At 43.2% G+C, this 19285-nt stretch overlaps 1 protein-coding gene and 1 long non-coding RNA gene across 6 annotated transcripts in view; one reads left to right on the top strand and one right to left on the bottom strand.

The window, feature by feature from the left end:
• Nucleotides 1–19285, bottom strand: part of piezo1 (piezo type mechanosensitive ion channel component 1 (Er blood group)) — a 423492-nt gene that overhangs the window by 314804 nt on the left and 89403 nt on the right. For all 4 annotated transcript variants that reach the window (XM_072518003.1, XM_072518005.1, XM_072518006.1 and 1 more), the window contains exon 2: nucleotides 9046–9141. In XM_072518003.1, the coding sequence (XP_072374104.1) occupies nucleotides 9046–9141 (96 nt within the window). The remainder of the gene's footprint in view (nucleotides 1–9045; nucleotides 9142–19285) is intronic.
• The window catches only part of LOC140430505 (uncharacterized), a 35186-nt gene that overhangs the window by 472 nt on the left and 15429 nt on the right, over nucleotides 1–19285 (top strand). The window contains exon 2 of one of the 2 annotated variants that reach the window (XR_011949441.1): nucleotides 702–769. The exons of the other annotated variant lie outside the window; for it this stretch is intronic. This is a non-coding gene — a long non-coding RNA (uncharacterized lncRNA). The remainder of the gene's footprint in view (nucleotides 1–701; nucleotides 770–19285) is intronic. 2 annotated transcript variants of the gene reach the window in all.

The raw sequence follows: 19285 nt of genomic DNA, 5'->3' as shown, positions 1-19285 counted from the left end.
CAATCCCTGAGATTTTCCACCAGCAAACAAGCCATTAACTACATTGAATTTAAAAGGACTAAAAATGAAATTCATAAACCACCGGTTTTATATATCCTAAGCTTCTAATAAAATTCATGTTCCAATTTATTTTAAATAAATACTAGTAAAAAAAAGGAAAATATTTGAAACCAAAGTACCATTTTATGGCAATGTAAAAACAAAAGTTATTGGTTAACTTTAAAATTGCAAAAAATAAATCAATGTTAAAGTATCATGCGGGACATTTATTAGATTTAAATTGTTATTTTTCATTATTTTATATTATTAGATTGAACAAACTGAAAAGGTACAGAGCGCAATGGGACTCTGCAATTACAAGTTTCATCCAAAATTTAAAATAGTTTTAAAAATCGCTCTTAAAATCCTAACGCTGTTTAGATATAGATTCTTTGAACCAAAAACCTGCCCACAGCAGAAGAAGCTTGAACATGGAAGAGGATTTGCCCAGGCTGTTCTAATAACTCCCACATCTGGAGAGTTTAAATTCTTGCTTCATGTCACAAATTCAAATCTTTCCCCATGTACTTTCTTGGGTTCAGTGATGGCAGTCGTTTCCACAAATGAACATCAGTGATTTATGCGCATGCGAGATTCACACTACTCACTATCTCAATATGAAACAGCTTAATCCAGTAGCAATCCCTTGTGATCTGATCTAGATATTTATGTTCCTTCATGGGCACCTCTTCCAAGCTATTTGAAGTGTACCTGAAAAGCATCTGGTAAGGTAAGGCTAGCTACAAGTCACTACATTATTTTATTTTGCAGAAAGTAGCAACCATTCGGATTGAAATTATTTAATTCAAACCAGTGCAACTTGTCTTCAAGCAAAAATACAGAATAATTGACAGTTCCCAAAATAGGCAGCCATCTGGTTTGACTTTTAAAAACATTACGCTCCTGCATTCTCCTGCAACAAATGTCTCTCATAGCAGCTGTCTGTTTTATAACCTGCTCAACTTGACGACCTTTGTTGTGTGTTAACGGTCAGCTAGTGTTTCTGTTTTCTCTTCTCCATTTTCATAGCTGGACAATCCGAGCCATGCTCAGAGACTTCCCAACATTACTGGTGCCACCTTATCAATTCTATGGGAGCTTTCTCACTCATCCACCATAAGTTCAGCAGAATCACAATGAAATAGCGTTTAATACTCTTTTTTTTTTACAGTTTTCCATAGTAGTCAGGTCACATAGGCTTGTATCTGGTAGATTTAATCAGAAGTCACACCCCCTCATCAAACTACTCCAATTGACCTTGAATTAAAGGGGACAGTTTAAAATATAACCATCTCATAAAGTCCAGTGATCATAACTCTGTTCATTTAATGAATATCTTTCTGGATTCCCTGTGCATCGGATAGCAACAAAATGCCCCTGGTAAAACCATACCTTTTAACAAAAACTGTATAAACATTTACACTCCTTTAGCAAGATTCCTTCTAGTATTTCTGTACCAGATGGGAAGTGATGAGGGAAACAAGATGGGCAATAGGAGAGTGTGAGAATAGACAAGTAGCTAACATACGAGGGAATGCATACGTTTTCACAAGTATATAAATAGACACAGGGAGGGTTAATTAAGGGCCAAAAAGGAAATCTATGCTTGGAGCAGAAGAAATGACTGAGGTACCGGATGAACACGTAGGTCGCACGTTCGGCAGCTCCCGCCAAGAACGGACTTTTGGGCCCTTTTGAGGAGCCCCAGTGGCACTCGTACGATGGTTCTCAGTGTGGGAAGGTGATAGTAAGGTTCCCCCAGCACTGTATGGAGTGGACCAGGAGTGCAGCGATCAAAAAAGTGGTTTTGGAGCAGCGAAGAGAGCGGGGGAGGAAAAGCAAGATGGCGGCGGGCAGTGATCAAGCAGCGTGGGCGCAGTGGTCGCGGGAGCAGTAAGAGTTCCTTAAAAACTGCTTTGTGGAGCTGAGAGCAGAAATGCTGGCGCCAATGAAGGCGTCAATCGAAAGGCTGGTAGAGACCCAGAATGCCCAAGGGGCGGCGATTCGAGAGGTGCGGTAGAAGGCCTCAGAGAATGAGGACGAGATTTTGGGCCTGGCGGTGAAGGTGGAGGCGCACGAGGCGCTACACAAGAAGTGGCAGGAGAAGTTTGAGGACCTGGAGAACAGGCCGAGGAGGAAGAATCTTCGGATTCTGGGTCTCCCTGAAGGAGTGGAGGGGTCCAACGCTGGGGCATATGTAGCTACAATGTTCAACACGCTGATGGGCGCGGGAGATTTCCCGAGGCCCCTGGAGCTGGATGACATCGAGTCCTGTCAAGGAGGCCTAAAGCCAACGAGCCGCCAAGGGCTGTAGTGGTGAGGTTCCACCGCTTTATGGACAGAGAGTGCGTCCTGAGATGGGCGAAGAAAGAACGGTGCAGCAAGTGGGAGAATACGAAGATCCGTGACTACCAGGATTGGAGTGCGGAGGTGGCCAAGAAGAGGGCTGGTTTTAATCGGGCCAAGGCGGTTCTCCATCGGAAGGGGGTGAAGTTTGGAATGCTGCAGCCAGCGCGATTGTGGGTCACGTTTCAGGACCGTCACCACTACTTTGAGACGCCAGATGAGGCGTGGACCTTTATTCAGACTGAAAAGCTGGACTCGAACTGAGGGTTTGTTGTGGTGTTTACTGTATTTTTGGGGTGTTCTTCTGGTTTCGGGTTGGGAAGAGGGGAAATGGGAAGGGGTGAGTGGATATGATGTGGGGGCTGTGTGAGAGTGTGGGCGCCGGTACTGTAGGGGCAGGTCCCCGCTGATGAAGGAGGGGTTGGAAGCCCGGGGATGGGGAGTTGGGACGAGGTCGCAGAAAAAGGAGCTGCGCCATAGGAGGCGGGCCGGCTCAGATGGAAAGAGCGGGCTTTTTCCCGCGCTAAGGAAGGGAGGGGCATGGCCTTGGGGGGAAGAGAGGTGCTGGAGGAGAACGCACATTGATCGACAGGGGGAGGTGGGGGGATTCCCACATTGGGGGGTCGTTGGAATGGCCGGGGTCAGCAGGAGTCAGCTGACTACCGGGAGTGTAATGGGGGGAGCAAAATGGCTGGACGGTGATCTGGCTGGGGGAAGGAAGAGAACTGGGTTGCTGCTGTATTGGCCAAAGGGGAGCTGGAGGTAGAAGAGCGAGTCGGGGCAGGGGTCCGCCGCCTGGGGGACTGGAGGGTGCGGGAGGGGACACTTCAGCAGTCAAGGGCATTCAGCCTCTGATCTCCGGGTAAGCGTTCTCCAAGGCGGCCTTCAGGCCGCGCAACAACGCAGAATCGCCGAGCAGAAGTTTATAGCCAAGTTCCGCACACATGAGTGCGGCCTCAACCGGGACCTGGGATTCATGTCGCATTACATTCATCCCCCACCATCTGGCCTGTGAAATCCTACCAACTGTCCTGGCTTGACACAATTCAAACCTCTTTAATCTGGGGTTACCCCATCTCTGGATCTGTAAAGATTTAATCACCTGCTAATGCTCACATTCCAAGCATTGTCTGGCATCTTTGAATCTGTCTACATGTATGTTTCTGGAACATACCTCTTCATTCACATGAGGAAGGAGCAGCGCTCCGAAAGCTAGTGACTTTAACCTGGTGTTGTAAAACTTCTTACTGTGCTCACCCCAGTCCAACGCCGGCATCTCCACATCAGGAAAAGTTTAGAAAGTGGTCAATAGGGGATAGAGGATCCTGGGCTTCATAAATAGAGGCAGAGAGTGCCAAGCAAGGAAGTTACTGATGAACCTTTATAAAGACCTTTTCAGTCACAACTGGAATATTATGTCCAACTCTGGGCACTGCACTTTAGGAAAGAGGTGAGACCTTCAAGAGAATGCCGAAGAGCGTTACTGGAATTTTCCAGAATGAGCGACTTCAGTTCTGTGGGTAGATTTGGAGATGCTGCAGTTAAGAATCATCGAATCATAGAATCCCTACAGTGCAAAAGGAGGCCATTCGGCCCACCAATTCTGCACTGGCCCTCAGAAAGAGCATCTTACCTAGGCCCAATTCCCCACCCTATTCCCATAACTCCACTTAGGGTCAATTTAGCATAGCCAATAAATCTAACCTGCCCATCTTTGGACTGTGGGAGGAAACCGGAGCACCTGGAGGAAACCCACGCAGACACGGGAAGAATGTGCAAACTCCATACAGTCACCCGAGGTCGGAATCGAACCTGGATCTCTGGCGCTGTGAGACAGCAGTGTTAACCACAGTGCCACCGTGTCGCCCAAAGGAGTTGTTCTCCTTTGAGCAGAGAAGATTGAGAGGAGATTTAGTGGACAAGTCCAAAATCATAAAAGGAGTCGATAGAGAGAAACTGTTCCCATTAGTGGAACGGTTCAGAACAGAGGAAAAATGTTTATGCAGTGAGTGGTTATGATCTGAATGCACTGAAAGGGTTCAGTTGAAACTTTCAAAAATGAATTACGTAAGAAATGACAGCAAAGAAAATGGATGGTTACAGCAAAAGGGCAGGGTAGAGAAGCTAGACGGACTGCTATTGAAAAGAGTTGCCATGGATTTGATGGGTTGAATGGCATGAGTTCCTACAACTCATCGACTACAACAGTTTCAAACATTAGCTCATCACAACCTTCTCAGTTGCCATGATGTGTTCATGCGACACAAAACTTCACTCCTCCCCATATCCATCCCGACCTGGGGTGGCAGGCTGGTTCCATTGATAATTATTAGCCTCGCTGTTACTTAGACAGAGATTTTGGGGCCAATGACTTTAGGAAATCCCAACTTTCTTTCCGGTGGGTAGGATTTCACAGAACAATAGATTTAAAACTCAAGCACAAATTTCTGTGAACGTCACCGTCGCACTTGAAGAAGATAAGAGTTCAGAAATGTGAAAATTAATCCTGGCATATCTGGGAAGGAAGAAAACGGGAGCACAACGCGACAAAGAATGTGATGAAGAGGTTTTCTAGACTGAATAACAATGTGAACGTAGGTGTCCTACGGATCTTAATGATACGCCGGAGTGTCAAAGCTGAGAAAGTGTGTGATTTGACAGCACGAAGATGAGAACATTTCCGTGGCTGCGCTGGAACCTGACAACACAACTCTCAGACAGGTATTGCATTTGGCATTTCAACATTACCACAAAGTTTATAATTCTAAAATCGTTAACCAACACAGCCTTCTGGAACTCTTTGGCGCCTTGTCAGAATTTTCATTGCGCAAACTAGATGAAAGGAATTCATCCACAACAATCTATTTCACCTTGGCTCTGATCCAGAAACTTTGACATGTCTTAAGCAGGAATTATTCAGCGAGATTCACGACTACATAAATCAAGTCCCTGACAGTTCATACAAATGAAATGATGATATACTTTAATGAGTTAACAAACCAAAGGATTTAAATTATACAATAGCCCAGCAATTGCCAATATAAATTACTGGGTCTCAAAGGAAAGACTGCACGACACTACATTAACCTCAACTCATTCAAGCTCGTTCAATATATTTACATTGTGTCAGTGGCTTAAGTGTGACTCAAATAAATAGTTATAATGATGACTTTAATATTTACATACTAACTTCTATCTACATACTTTGAAGCCATTGCAATATTATGTCCAACTTGGAAACATTCTAAAAAGTAACATTTAGGTAGTCATTTGTTTTATTGTGCACAACAATTAATTAGACTCATAAATTACAAGAAACTGTTGGCACACCAGTATTCCTTTGAGACTTCAACAATTCCGCAAACCTCTCATTTGTTATTTCTGGTCACATTTATCCTACTGTGAATCAATTCAAACTAGTTTGAATCAAAATATTGTCCAAACTGCAACTACCTGGACTCTGCGGTCCAAAACATAGGCAGCACGAGTAACAGATTGAGTGAAAAGGAAATAGTTTATTCATTTGTAATGTCGGTTTAATGCTTCTGGGATTCATAATCATGATCAAACATACTTAATAGAAACTACGCACCCCCCCCCCCCCCCCACCCCTCCCGTCAGTGCAAAATTCAGATGTGCAGTGAGGGTGCCATTGGACACTATATTGAAGACGGTGTTGGTGCATGTAGAGTGTGTGTCCAGAAGTTGGCAGTCCATATCAATCAGAGTGCAATGCTGATTTGACACCTTGCTGCCATTTTGGAGCTCAACACTCCAGCCAACACTCTCTAAATCGCACCTGACTGAACATATGTGCAATAGCAAGAAGTAGGCACCAGCCAACACTGTGTAATGGGATTATCGATGAATTTCAGGTCTATTGCTGATTGATTGCTAATTCTATGCTTGTCCATGTGTTTGGTGCTTTCCAGAGTTCTTTAAAGTTACTAAAGTTTACAAGGATTGGTGATGTAGATTCTCCACTTCAAAGCTTCTGTGTATACCAGGTGCTCCCAGACATGGGTGCAGTCGCAGGCATTCCCCTTGAAACAAAAGAGAGAATGAGCAGAGATGGCACAGGCCAGTGTGTGCTGCTCCGAGGAGTGAGAAGTGCTCTCAGGAGGAGGTCAAATCTGCTCAGAGTGTTGAGGGAGCAATTCTCCTGCCTGAATCTCAGAGGGGAGCAAAATGCAAAACACGAGCACTGCGAGAGGTTCCTCGCTGAAATCTGCCATTTGCTGCAACCTCAACTGCAGCCTCAGAGCACATGTCCAGAGACTGGGAATGTGGCAATAAACCTTTATGCAGCTATTTCCTTCCAGACTGGAGTTGGTGATATTTGCAACATCTCTCAGTTTATCACCCACTGCTGCATAACTCATTCTCATTCTGGCAGGACCCCCAATGCATTTCATTATCTGCAGGTTCAAAATCAGAAGAGAGTGTGGGATTTGGGGCAGTACAATTTGAGAAGAAAGATTAGATATGAGGGATACCTGCATCCTCCATCATTTCAGCCTCATTGCTGATCATAGGTTCAGTAATAACTACTCCAATAATGATGAGCATAAATTCCTCTGTGGGGGTACGGTCATGCAGCTGTGTCTGTCCCCCACCAGTTACAACCTGCTGCTCCATTTGTGCATCACCTTGCCCTCCAAGAGAGAGAGAGATAGAGGGTGCGATCTAACAGTTCTGCCTTTATTTCAATGATCAATACACTGTTCCAATTCCAGTTCCTCTTTGTTCCTTTAAATTCAAACTTCCAGGAAACTTCTTTTCATTCTCTAGTTTCCAGAACTAACTGTCCTTTAATTCCTCTGGAGCTTGCTTTTGTGCCCATTACTTCATTGTATGGCTTTTCTTCCAGTAAAGCTATGAAAGATGTTCCTTCTCTCACTGCGAATCTTCTTCTGTTCTGGTTCAAATAAACTAAAAACACAACGAGGTCACTTCCCTAAAAGTGGTCCCTAGTTGCTAAGCAACATATCTCCAAGCTCTTACTTACTTTACATGCCGCAAACTCTCTCAGCACAATGTAGCCACAGTTTAAACTGAAAGCTACATGCAAACACCTTTGTTTAACATGAATCTAACTATAGGTTTACCCTTCCTTACACACAGAAATGCTAAATTAAACTCACTTAAATCTATGCCTTATTTCTAATATTGAACAATACAAACATGGATTACTCACAACTACTCTTGCTTCCTGACAGTGAGTGACAGGGGTGTATGGGTTTTTGTGCAGTGTGAGAGGTTGGTTGTGCAGTTGGTGCGAAATGGTCACTAACCTTGACCACTCGTGTGAGGTAATTGAAATTCTTGCAACACTGTACTCGTGACATTGACCTCTCTGTCTATCTGCTCCCACAGCATTCCAAACATGTGTCTCCCTGTGGATACAGCACAACCTACGCTTGTACTCTGCACCCTCTTGATAAAGGCTTGCAATGCGTCATCTAAAAACCTTGGAACTGGCTCTCCATCTCTCTACGTTGTGTTATTTTTCCTGTCTTCACACATCAGAATAACTTTCAGCTTAGGGACAGCGCGGTTGCATGGTTAGCACTGCAGCCTCACGGCGCCGAGGACCCGGGTTCGATCCCGGCCCCCGGTAACTGTGTGGAGTTTGCACATTTTCCCCGTGACTGCGTGAATCTCACCCCCACAACCAAAAAAGATGTGCAGAGTAGGTGAATTGGTCACGCTAAATTGCCCCTGAATTGGAAAAAAAGAATTGGGTACTCTAAACTTATTTTTTAAAAATAATAACTTTCACCTTTCTTTTAAGAGGTGCAGGCTGGCTTTAATTATTGCAGGCTAACTTTAACTGCTGCCAGCATCTCATGATTTTTGTCCCCCTGTGGAGGTTTGCAGCCACTCACACAATGCACATGGTGCTGACTGTACACCACAATCATTTTAATTAGCAGGCAGCACGAAGTTGGCATGCTGCTTGTATTAAATGCAAAAGGTGGCACAGTGGCACAGGGACCTGGATTCAATTCCGTACTTGGGTGACTATCTGTGTGGTGTTTGCAGTTTCACCCAGTGTCTGTGTGGGTTTCGTCCGGGTCCTCTGGTTACCTTCCACAGTCAAAAGCTGTGCAAGTTAGATAGGGTTATGGGGATAGGGTGGGTGAGTGGACCTAGGTAGGATCCTCTTTTAGAGGGTTGGTGCAGACATGATGGGCTGAATGACCTCCTCCTGCACTGTAGGAATTCTATGGTTCAAAAGGTTTGGTTAATCCCGCATTATCACCGCCATGCCCATTTGCCGGGGCTAGCAAACTTAGCTCCCAAGCCCAGCTCCCACCGCCCCTCATCCCCTCCCATTATTCACTTGCAGTAAACTCAACTTTGCTCTTCTCAGGGATAGTCCAGGCTTTAGCGTAGCAGCATTTAAATTTAAATTTAATAAATCACTTACCTGATGCTGGAGTTCTTATTAATCATAGAATCCCTAAAGTGCAGAAGGAGGCCATTCGGCCCCTTGAGCCTGCATCGACCCTTTGAAAAAGGCCCAATCCCCTGCCCTACGTAGGCCCAATCCCCCGCCCTATCCGCCTCACCCCACCTAGAAGCAATTTAGCATAGCCAATCCACCTAACCTGCACATAATAATTTATAATAAACAAAATAATTATTACTGCTTACCTCGTACAGTGCCTTCACTGGGTCCAAAGAACAGTGGAAGTAGCAGCAAATACAACAGGTAGATCAGAGACAAGGCATTGTATCGAAACAGACAGGCTGTGAAGGGAAAATTAATACAGATGTTAGATCTCAGACGATTACAGATGTTAGATCTTAGACAAATAATTTAATCTGTCACTTTTGCATGTCACCCAACCTAATAGGCTTTACAAATAAAATATGGTTCATTACAATGTTAAATTATTGGCTCTGAATACAGTAGTCATAATACTGAAGGTTTACAGACACTGAAGGCAGCAGTTTGATTTCACCATATTGCTGACCAGCACTGTTTCTGACCTACAAAGTTATCACAAATAATAATTTACCGAGGTCAACTATTTTGGCTCCTCTAGTCAGCAATTAATACAAGACTCAGATGTCTCGGTCTTCTTACTTCATTTCCTTCAGTATTTGCCTTGCATCAAGGCTTTTATAGGCTTTGATGTTATTTAGTAACTTCACACACAAATTAGCCATCCTCAGTAATGATCACACTGGAAACAAATCCTTCCTAATACAAAACAGTCATGGAGCAACAAGATACAATGTTAATCGTGCAATATTACTGGACATCACAGTAAACTAGTTCGTTTGAGGAGTTCAATTTTACATTCTTGCTCTGGTGCAGAGTTCAAAAGCTGCAGCCTGTTAGAGGGATGTGGGAAAGAAGATACTCTTGGCAGTCTTCGATTTCTTTTTCTGAGTCTATTTATCAAAGAAAAAACTAAATGCACATAACCTAAGAACCAGGATGAATCAGACTTTTACATCCAGGTTTTGAGAGAGCTCGTTTTTCCAAAATCAAATTAAAATTCTCAAACAGCCACGGTTGGATTTAAATTCATCTTCTCTGGATTATTTGTTCAGGTACTTGCGTTACTAGCCCCATAACGCAATTACTGTGTCACCGTACCAATGTAAAAGAATGATACAAATCTTCTTTCAAAAGCTTGTACACAAAACTTAACCTTTTAATTGTTTGATAAGGCCACCAGAAATACCAAAAATATTTTAAATGATGCCAAGGTACTTTGACTGGTCCAAGTTGCAGAGGAAAATCAAAGCCCAAAAACTTTTAAAAGGAATTAGTTTACAAACAATTAACAACTTGCCTTCATTTAAAAAAATATATATTTATTAAAGTTTTTTTACCAACACAATTTTTTCCCCTTACAAACAATAACCCCCCCCCCCCCGTAACAAAATAACACGAAAATGCACTGAGCAAGATATATACATGGCAAAATGGTATATTTACATAGCTTTATACACTGGCTCTCTCCCACACGTGCCAGTTTCCCCCACCCTTCATGTTATCTCCTGCTCCTCCATCCGCCCAAGCAATCCCCCATTCCCCCATTCTCCCCCCCCCCGCCCCCCCCCAGGGTTGCTGCTGCTGCTGACCGAATTTCCTCTAATGTTCCGCGAGATAGTCTAGGAACGGTTGCCACCTCCTGTAGAACCCCTGCGCAGACCCCTGTAAGGCAAACTTAATCCTCTCCAGCTTTATGAATCCAACTTGCTTTCATATAGCGCGTCAATACTGCAAAATGTTCCAAGGAACTTCACAGGAACTTTAACAAAATTTGACATGAACAAGAACTTTTATTGACATAGTGCATTTAATGCAATGAAATGTCCCAAAACACTTCACAGAAACATTAGGGATGAGATCTTCCAGCTGTTCATGGCGTCGGGATCTTGTGGTCCTGCCAATGGTGCACCCCTCCCTCAGGTTTGCCAGCAGCGTGGGATGGGATCAATGGGAAATCCCATTGACAGCAGCAGGGCCAGGAGATCCCGTCTCCATGAAACATGCCATGGGAAGGCCAGGGAATCTTGCCCAATAAAACCCAATATGATATCAGACCACATAAATAGATCTTAGATCAGATGTCCAAACGTTTAGTCAAAGAGATAGGTTTTAAGGAGGGTCATAAAGGAGGACCATAAGATGTAGGAGCAGAATTAGACCATTTGGCCCATCAAGTCTGCTCCACTATTGACTGAGATCATGATTGATCTAATATGATAAACCTCAACTCCACTTTCCTGCCTTATCCCCATAACCCTTGATTCCCTTACAGATTAAGCTTTGAACATGCTTAACGACCTAACCTCTACAGCCCTCTGTGGTGAAGAATTCCCCTCAGATTCACTCCCCTCAGAGAAGAAATACCTCCTCTTCTCGGTCTCAAATGGGTGAGCCCTTACCCTGAGATTATGTCCTCTGTTCCTAGCCCCTTGAGAATCCAATATGTCTCAATAAGGTGGCCTCTCATTCTTCTAAACTCCAATGAGTTCAGGCCAGGAAAGTGAGATCAGGGTGTGTATGAAGCATATTCCAGAGGTAGCAGCACAGACCAGTCAAAACTGGGGGTGCATAAGAGGCCAGAATTTGAAGAGTTCAGTTATTCAAGAGAGTTGTGAGGCTGATGGAGGAGATTACAGAGAATGAGAGGGGTGAGGAATGGATCTTATGAAAACAGTTTAATGAGAGTTTTAACTGGGAGCCAATGTAGGTCAACAAGCACAGGGGTGGGAGGGGATGGGACTTGGGGAACAGGAATCATTGCCAGATAAGACACAGAGAGCCGAGTGTTGGATGACTTCAAGTTTATTGAGGGTAGAATGTGCCAAGAATGCATTGGAATAGTTACGTCTAGAGGAACAAAGACATAAATGGGGGAGACAGGGCAAAGCCATGCCGTGTTGCTGAGATGGATGCAGTTTGCATGGTGGCAGAGTGGATACAGAGCCAGACAGTCATCACAGGATTAACTAGGGCACCAAGGAACAGGAGTACAGTCCTGCAAAACATCTATGAAACAATGTGAAACACCCAACAGTGTTAGTTAGAATTTAAAGGAAGGCTTAGATTGCTCTATGGGAAGAAGGTGCAAGGTATTTACACTTGGAGACAATGACATCAGTCTCTGAGTTTACAATGTTAGACTCAGTCTCAGAAAGGTGTGGCAAACAGTCACACTGCAAACTCTCCATTTACTTCTAAGATGAAAGAGAGTTGGGGCCAAGAAAAAAACCAAATAATTATTTCGACCTGGATGCAATGTTAAGGTGTTGAATGTAGCCATGGGGAAGAGGGCAGATGAAGATCAGGTTAGAGACTTTCCTATGAAGCAATGAATATCACAGGCTGACAGTGTCATAATATACACATCAGTATATGATGGTGCAGAGACACACACTGATGGACACACAGTGGGACCAATCAACACACACAACACAGCAGCCAATCACCAGTTAGGGCACGATCACTATAAAGACAGAGGACACTAGTTTTCCCGCTCATTCGGGATGCAGCCTCTGAGACAGACAGAGCCCGCAGTCAGTAGCACAAACATCCACCATGTGCTAGCAGTATAGGCTAGTCAGGTTAGGCATAGGTCTTCAGTCAATCTAACATAGTGTCGACCCACAGTGCAAGTATGTTTAACAGCTCTTAGTTAAATAAAATAGAGTTGTACTATGTACTATTACAAGTGTTGGTAGCCTGTCTATGTTACTGCTAAGGTAAACGCAGTCTCCACAGATCCAGAGTACCCAACACATCAGACAGCAGTTGTGTGGTGTGCAGAGAGAGGAGACTGCTTGGCTTTCCAAGCCACCACAGCTAGACACAGCTGGGCACAGTCTCCACTCGAATATACACAGTCACTTAAGCTTCCAAGAGATTAGTCCCAGTGTGGCCAGGGGGAAAGAATCACTGGGGCAGGTTTTACTGCCGGTAGTGGATTTAGGAAACTCTCCAAAAACTAAGGGAAGCACCTGAAGGCGGTTACCCATTGGAAGCCAAGAACAACTGGACCAGTTGCGAGAAGGGCTGTAATTCTCTGGAGAGTGCAGTGTGTGATAAGCATAAAAGGCGAATGTACCTTTCTGTGGCTTAAAGTTGCCTACAAAAAAGTGTTTTCAGCACAGTAAAATATCTTAAAACTCGAAATCCTGTTGCATCAATCTTTTCTAGTATTATTTGAAACTTTGAATTTCTTTTTAAACATCATCGCTATCTGTCCATGGGCGATCGTAACAAACTGCATTCACAACGAATTACCTCATCCAGCATCGTACCTGATGCATTCAGAAATTAATCTGAGTGTTGTTATGAAAACAGAGTATTTGTGTTGTTTTTGTAGTAACGTTTTCAGTAGTTTAGGGATCGTTTCAATCCAATGTCACAAACTATTCCTCAACTGAGAACACCAGGTAATCCGGTCATGTCGCTGGCAAAAGCTGCTCTTCGCCAAGTTGCAACAGTACAGATAAACTTACCCAAGCCGTTCTGCCACTGTTCTTCTATCCCTTACCTAAAGTAGTACGGGCGGCACGGTAGCACAGTGGTTAGCACTGTTGTTTCGCAGCGCCGGGGTCCCAGGTTCGATTCCCGCTTGGGTCACTGTCTGTGCAGAGCCTGCACATTCTCCCTTCGTCGGCGCGAGTTTCCTCCGGGTGCTCCGGTTTCCTCCCACAAGTCCCAAAAGACGTGCTTGTTAGGTGAATTGGGCATTCTGAATTCTCCCTGTGCACCTGAACAGGTGCCGGAATGTGGCAACGAGGGGCTTTTCACAGTGACTTCATTTCATTGTTAATGTAAGCCTACTTGTGACAATAAAGTTTTTTTTTTACCTCACATTAATTTTTTTGAGCAGTCCTGATGACATCTGAAATGTTGGGAGAAAACGGCAAGCTCTAACTCGCATTTTTATGGAATAATTTGTTGATAGATCAAAGCATGATAGCACCAAGCTTCTTACGATGAAACAATACATTTCTCGAGTAAGATTTGTGACTGGGGTATAAAGTTCCATCAAATGTCACTCATTATGTATGACATTTACTGACTTTGGTTTTAAAATGTCACCACACGGATGTGGTACTGAGACAAGGCAGTCCAGGTTCAACCAAAACATTACAGAGATGATGCAATTAGCTGCAGAACCCCAGCCCAAAAAGTGGAATAGAATTTATTATGGCCATAACTCCTTGTTGCGATATCCAGTGGGCCCTCGCTAGCTTGTAGATGTCGAGCACGGAAAGATATGACTTGGATTTGAAGCCTCGGCCGCTGAATAGTCGGTCTAGATTCTCACATGAAAAATGATGAGGTGACAGATGATGAAAGTTTATTGTAGGCAACATTGATCAAGTGGAATATAACCAGAAAATGCTGGAAAAACTCAGCGGGTCTGGCAGCATCTGTGGAGAGAGAAACGGAGTTAACGTTTCCCGTCCATATGACTCTATTTCAGAGCTGGTAATCAAATACAAATTTTAATGGAAATCCTCCTAACTGAGATCTTTGGAAGGGGAGGAGGTGGAGGACCCACAGATGTTTACTAGACAACACGAGTTCTATGAGAAGCGTACTTACCTATTGATACCCATGTCTGTATATGGAAGAGTACATCATTTGTTGTCATCAGATAAACCATAAGTGCTATAATTGCTACACCCATTATACTTGAATTAACCCTGTTCCAAATCTATCTACTTTCCTAAAGTTTGAACACCATGGGCCAAATCCAGAAAATAATTACCACACACAACCAGTATCTTTATTTTGCGAAACTCTTCTTCTGGTTCAGCATAGAACCTAAGGTTTTAAACAACAGCTTTTAGTACAGAAGCTTTTTTGGGGGGGGGGAACTCAGTTTCCAGTTGGGCGTGGCTCAGATTACTATTCCTCAAGAGCTGTTCTCCTGCAGTACAAGATTAACCCAGCCACTGATATACCAGTTATCCCTTTTGATCTTATCCTAGTTTGAAGAACTAGTCTTGGAAGTTGTGCTTTTGGCACGTAATTGTGACATATATTCTTATCCCTCCGTTTGAACTCCTGCCCACTGTGCTCAATTATTCTCCACTTCATGCAAGTAAACATCTGTTCACACTACTGCCAGGCAAATCAGCATCTCAAAAACCCTGATCAATTCCCTTTTATCCAATTATTTAATCTCTATTTCATCCAAACCTCTTGATGTTTATCAGTGATAAAACTATTTGTAGAGAGATATCTGCAGGATTACTGCTGACCCAGAGTTCCTGATGCATCAAGATCACTGATTAGAGACATTCTTGGGATTGTTGAGGGGGGGGGGGATAAATCTTGATGTGTTGACCATCTCCTGCTGTAACATGAATTTCGATTCAAGTGGCATTGTGAGTCAAGGATGGCATATGCAAACCAACACCATCCTAATACTTCCCAGGCCAGTCATTGAAGCCATGCACAACCTGTGCAACCCACATGCTGAATGACCTCTGCCCCATTAATGATCAAGTTTTGCCATTTTGTGCCCCAAACCTGAGGATTTCTCATCATGCATTAGGAACCATTGCGTGGTTGATTAAGATGGCCAATTATGCGCTAACTATGTTTTCGTGCCTCCCAAAGAAACAGTTTCACACACCCAAAAACACTTCAGATTTCTCACACACTGAAAGCAACAGCTTCAGGCAAGTTAATAGAAGCGTCTAATTAGAAGAAGCACCTGAACTCTGAACATCAATGCAGTAGCCTGCTCAAAATTCTGAAGACACTTTTTAAACGCATCTTATCCAGGGTTTAAGTGGTTATCAGCTATTTTTGTGACTTTCAATATTTCGACATAATTCAATGTGTTTTAATAAGAAAACTGGCAGAGAAGAAAAAACACAAATCCCAGAATTAAAGGGTCTTTCATATCGACCTGGAAGATGGAAAATTCCCCTCTGCCCTTTTGGCTGCAGCAGACAGGCTGTCAAGAATGACAAAATGGATCAGGAAGCACAACGTCCAAAGTGCACAGGCTTTTTTTTTCTTGTCATGGAAAATATGAGTGAATAATAAGGCATGACTTTGTTAGGTTCACACTTTCCTCTCTCCCACTCTCCAACCAAAATTAATTCCACCCACATGTTTTGTCCACTTCCCAATTAAGGCGAATTTCCAAGAAGTCACACTGCTCCCTGGAAATCTTTAATTACCCAGTGCATCAGTTGCTGATTCAGCCAAAAAAATAGTAATGAGTAGTTTTTGTTAGACAAAGTTGCAACTTCAACATTGAAAAGGCTCGTAGACACAACATCACTTCATAAGGCACAGTGTTTACGGGTAAAGCTCATTCAATCCAATTGAAAACTGGGAAACGACAACGGTTACCAATCCGTTATAAACCGAGTAGGAGAAGGAGAAAATTGTCTCAGTTTTCGAATACTGCCCATGTGAATCAGACGTTAGTCAAACCAGTCGCTACAAAGGGCCTTCCAGTTGTAGAAAAATAACAAAACGTTGAAAATGACAGATAAAAACCTCATTAAATAAACAAGAAGTTAAAATCCCAAGTATGTTGCCAATAGAAAACTATCAGCTACAGCAGACATTCAATTCCCAACACCTCAGTCATTAGAAAACCTCCAAATTTGCCCTTACCTTCCTAACGGGAGCAAGAGTAGGTTTGGGCCAGACACTATATTATATTGTGCTCGATTCTTACTCTGCAATCAACAGGACCACACAATCAGGCAGAGTCTATATAATGACCTGAATCCCCGTTAAACCTGCTCCTGGGCCGAGCCAAACTTGCCATCACCAGGTCCAGGCAGCGAGCGACTGAGGGGGCTGTCCAACTCGAAGTTCAGCCCCTCTTCCGTGGCTACATGGGTAAACCAGGTGTCCCTGGAGAGGGAGCATGCGGTGCCCACTGGCACCGTTGAGGCCTGTGGTGCCCAATGTTGGGTGCATTACTGACCCCGTTAATCACATTTCGGTTTGATGTTTAAAGTCTCATTTGTGATTTGTTTTGTGTTTAAGACAGCTTCCCTATCATTTGTCTCTTAGTTCATTTGACTTAGTTACTTGGTTATTTATGTTAATCAAACTAGTTGAGTGCAGTTAAAATCAAGGTATAAAGGATCGCTTACTCATTCTCTCACACGTCAGACATGCATATTTCTACAATCTCAACTCTTTTTAGGTGACTTACATTAGCGGTCAGCGGCAACTGCTGAAATACAGAGAAAGAAACCTGCTGCAGTGTAATTCCCACACACATTTTATTTTGTTCAATTCAAGATAGGAACCAAAGTCATCTTTGTTAATTACAGTTTTCAGAAAGTACACCACACGCTTAAGCACGTCTCCAGCATCTTTAGAGTTCATATAATTAATTTTAGTACAAACAATAGACAAGATGCAGTGCTCTGGATCTGCAACGGGGTTCTCAAGAATGAAATGCTAGCAAGAAAAGGTCCAATAGAGCAGAGATTCAATTTTAATCAATTTTGCTGAATTTAAATCCATTTATTCACACCATTAATTTTGAGTCCGAATGGCTACAGTGAGAAAACTACAGTAAATCCAGGAAATTTGCGATCATCTTATGGTATAATTTCCTGTAAGGTATGTGCTCAAATACAAAGCCAGTAAGGTAGATTGGCCATTAGAATGGTTTACTTTGATTTGATTGATTGTCACATGTACCGAAGCACAGTGAAACGTATTTCTCTGCGGCCAAGGGAGCATACACAGTACGTACATAGTAGACAAAAAAAAAGAATAATCGACAGAGTACATTGACAAATGGTACATCGACAAACAGTGATTGGTTGCAGTACGGAACATGGAGCCCAACAAACCAATGGAACTCCTAACCTGTATACTCCGATCCAAATCAGATACACTCCGAAAAGTATGTGACCTCTATCGTGAAATATAAGGTGCCGTCACATCTGGCTTGCTGCTACAAAGTGCTGTACGGGAGGGTGTGTACCATGTTTTCATGGCTTTATCCTCTTTTCCCCATCCTCTCAATGTCCTTTCAACGTTTTCCTTTGTATTAATTGAGGCGCCGGGCCTAATGGTGTCCTCCTGTATTTTGCTGTATTCACATATGGAGAAATATTCATGCTGTATTGTGGCGACTAGCAGCTTTTCACAGTAACTTCATTGCAGTGTAGATGTAAGCCTACTTGTGACAATAATAGATTATTTTAAAAAGTAACAGTTTGGGGGATTTGTTGCGATATTTGTAAAAATGGAAGAACTCTAATGAAATATGAATTTTTTAATGGTCTACTCATGTCCTTTTGGCGACCTGAGTGAGAATTGTTGGAATAAAATAATTCCCTTTTGAGGAGTACAGATAGGCTGCTTTACAAAAGGTTGGGGGAAAAGACAAGATCATATTGCAATTGTGATAACATTTCCAGTAGCTGCTCCTTCTGAAAATGTGCTTTTTGGTCATTAAAATATAAAATGAATCACAGAAAACTCAGGTAACGTGTTCCAAAAAGGCACTAGTCTAATGGTTTTGGTTTGCTAATGCTTACAAATTGTTTGTCGGGTATATAATATACACTGAGAGCTGAAATTCAGCAGGAGCTTGACCCACTACTATTTCTAATGTGCAGATTCATGAGTGTAACTAACCCATCAGGATTTCGAGGCAATGGAACGGAGAGATGTTGAAGCAATAGCAAATGTTATATCTGTGAGCTGTAGCTTCAGTCTTATTGACCAATGCAACCCTTGAAAAATGTCAATTATCAATTTGCACAAGTATCTTGGAGGATCTGTTTGTAATGATCGGAATATTTATTAAGACCACGGTGACCAGCAGGGACTTGGAGGCAGGCAAGAGTTGGAGAAACAAGTGCGCTTTGCAGTCGACAAAGAAAGCAGCAAAGCAAACAGAGTCTACTTACATTATTTATTTGGCAAGAGTATCCATAATATCTCTCTGCAGCAAAACAAACTCGGCATGATTTGAAGCTGCAGTAAATTTTTCCAATGAAAACTAGGTGATTTCTCCAGATAAACACAGTGAGTGGAGGATAGTTGTGTTCAATTGTGGCCGGGATTGTCACAACACAGGGGCTCTCCAATGTGGAGCAAATCCTGGAAATAGCCAAGCATTTCTAAGACCCGCCCCCGAACTCAATATTTCACATTTGTGCAATGGTGGGACTGTGGTCGGGCCAGGGTTTACACATGTGCATTTGGGGAGGCAGCGGGCCATTTATTTAATCGGCTGCCTCCACTGAAGTGTGAATTTGGAAAAACAGAGTGAGCTAGTAGAACAGGCAGGAGTCGGTCTAAACTTGGTGGATGTGTTTGGATAGACTTCCCCTTTTGATAGGGTCCCGGGATACCTTTGGGAGAGGTAAGACACCCTTTGGCATTGTTAAAAGGGGACAT

This window comes from Scyliorhinus torazame, chromosome 10 (assembly GCF_047496885.1).
Source record: "Scyliorhinus torazame isolate Kashiwa2021f chromosome 10, sScyTor2.1, whole genome shotgun sequence".
In the NCBI taxonomy this organism is placed as follows: Eukaryota; Metazoa; Chordata; class Chondrichthyes; order Carcharhiniformes; family Scyliorhinidae; genus Scyliorhinus; species Scyliorhinus torazame.
Note: the sequence above shows the minus strand (reverse complement) of the source record. Positions and strands in the feature narration are given on the sequence as shown.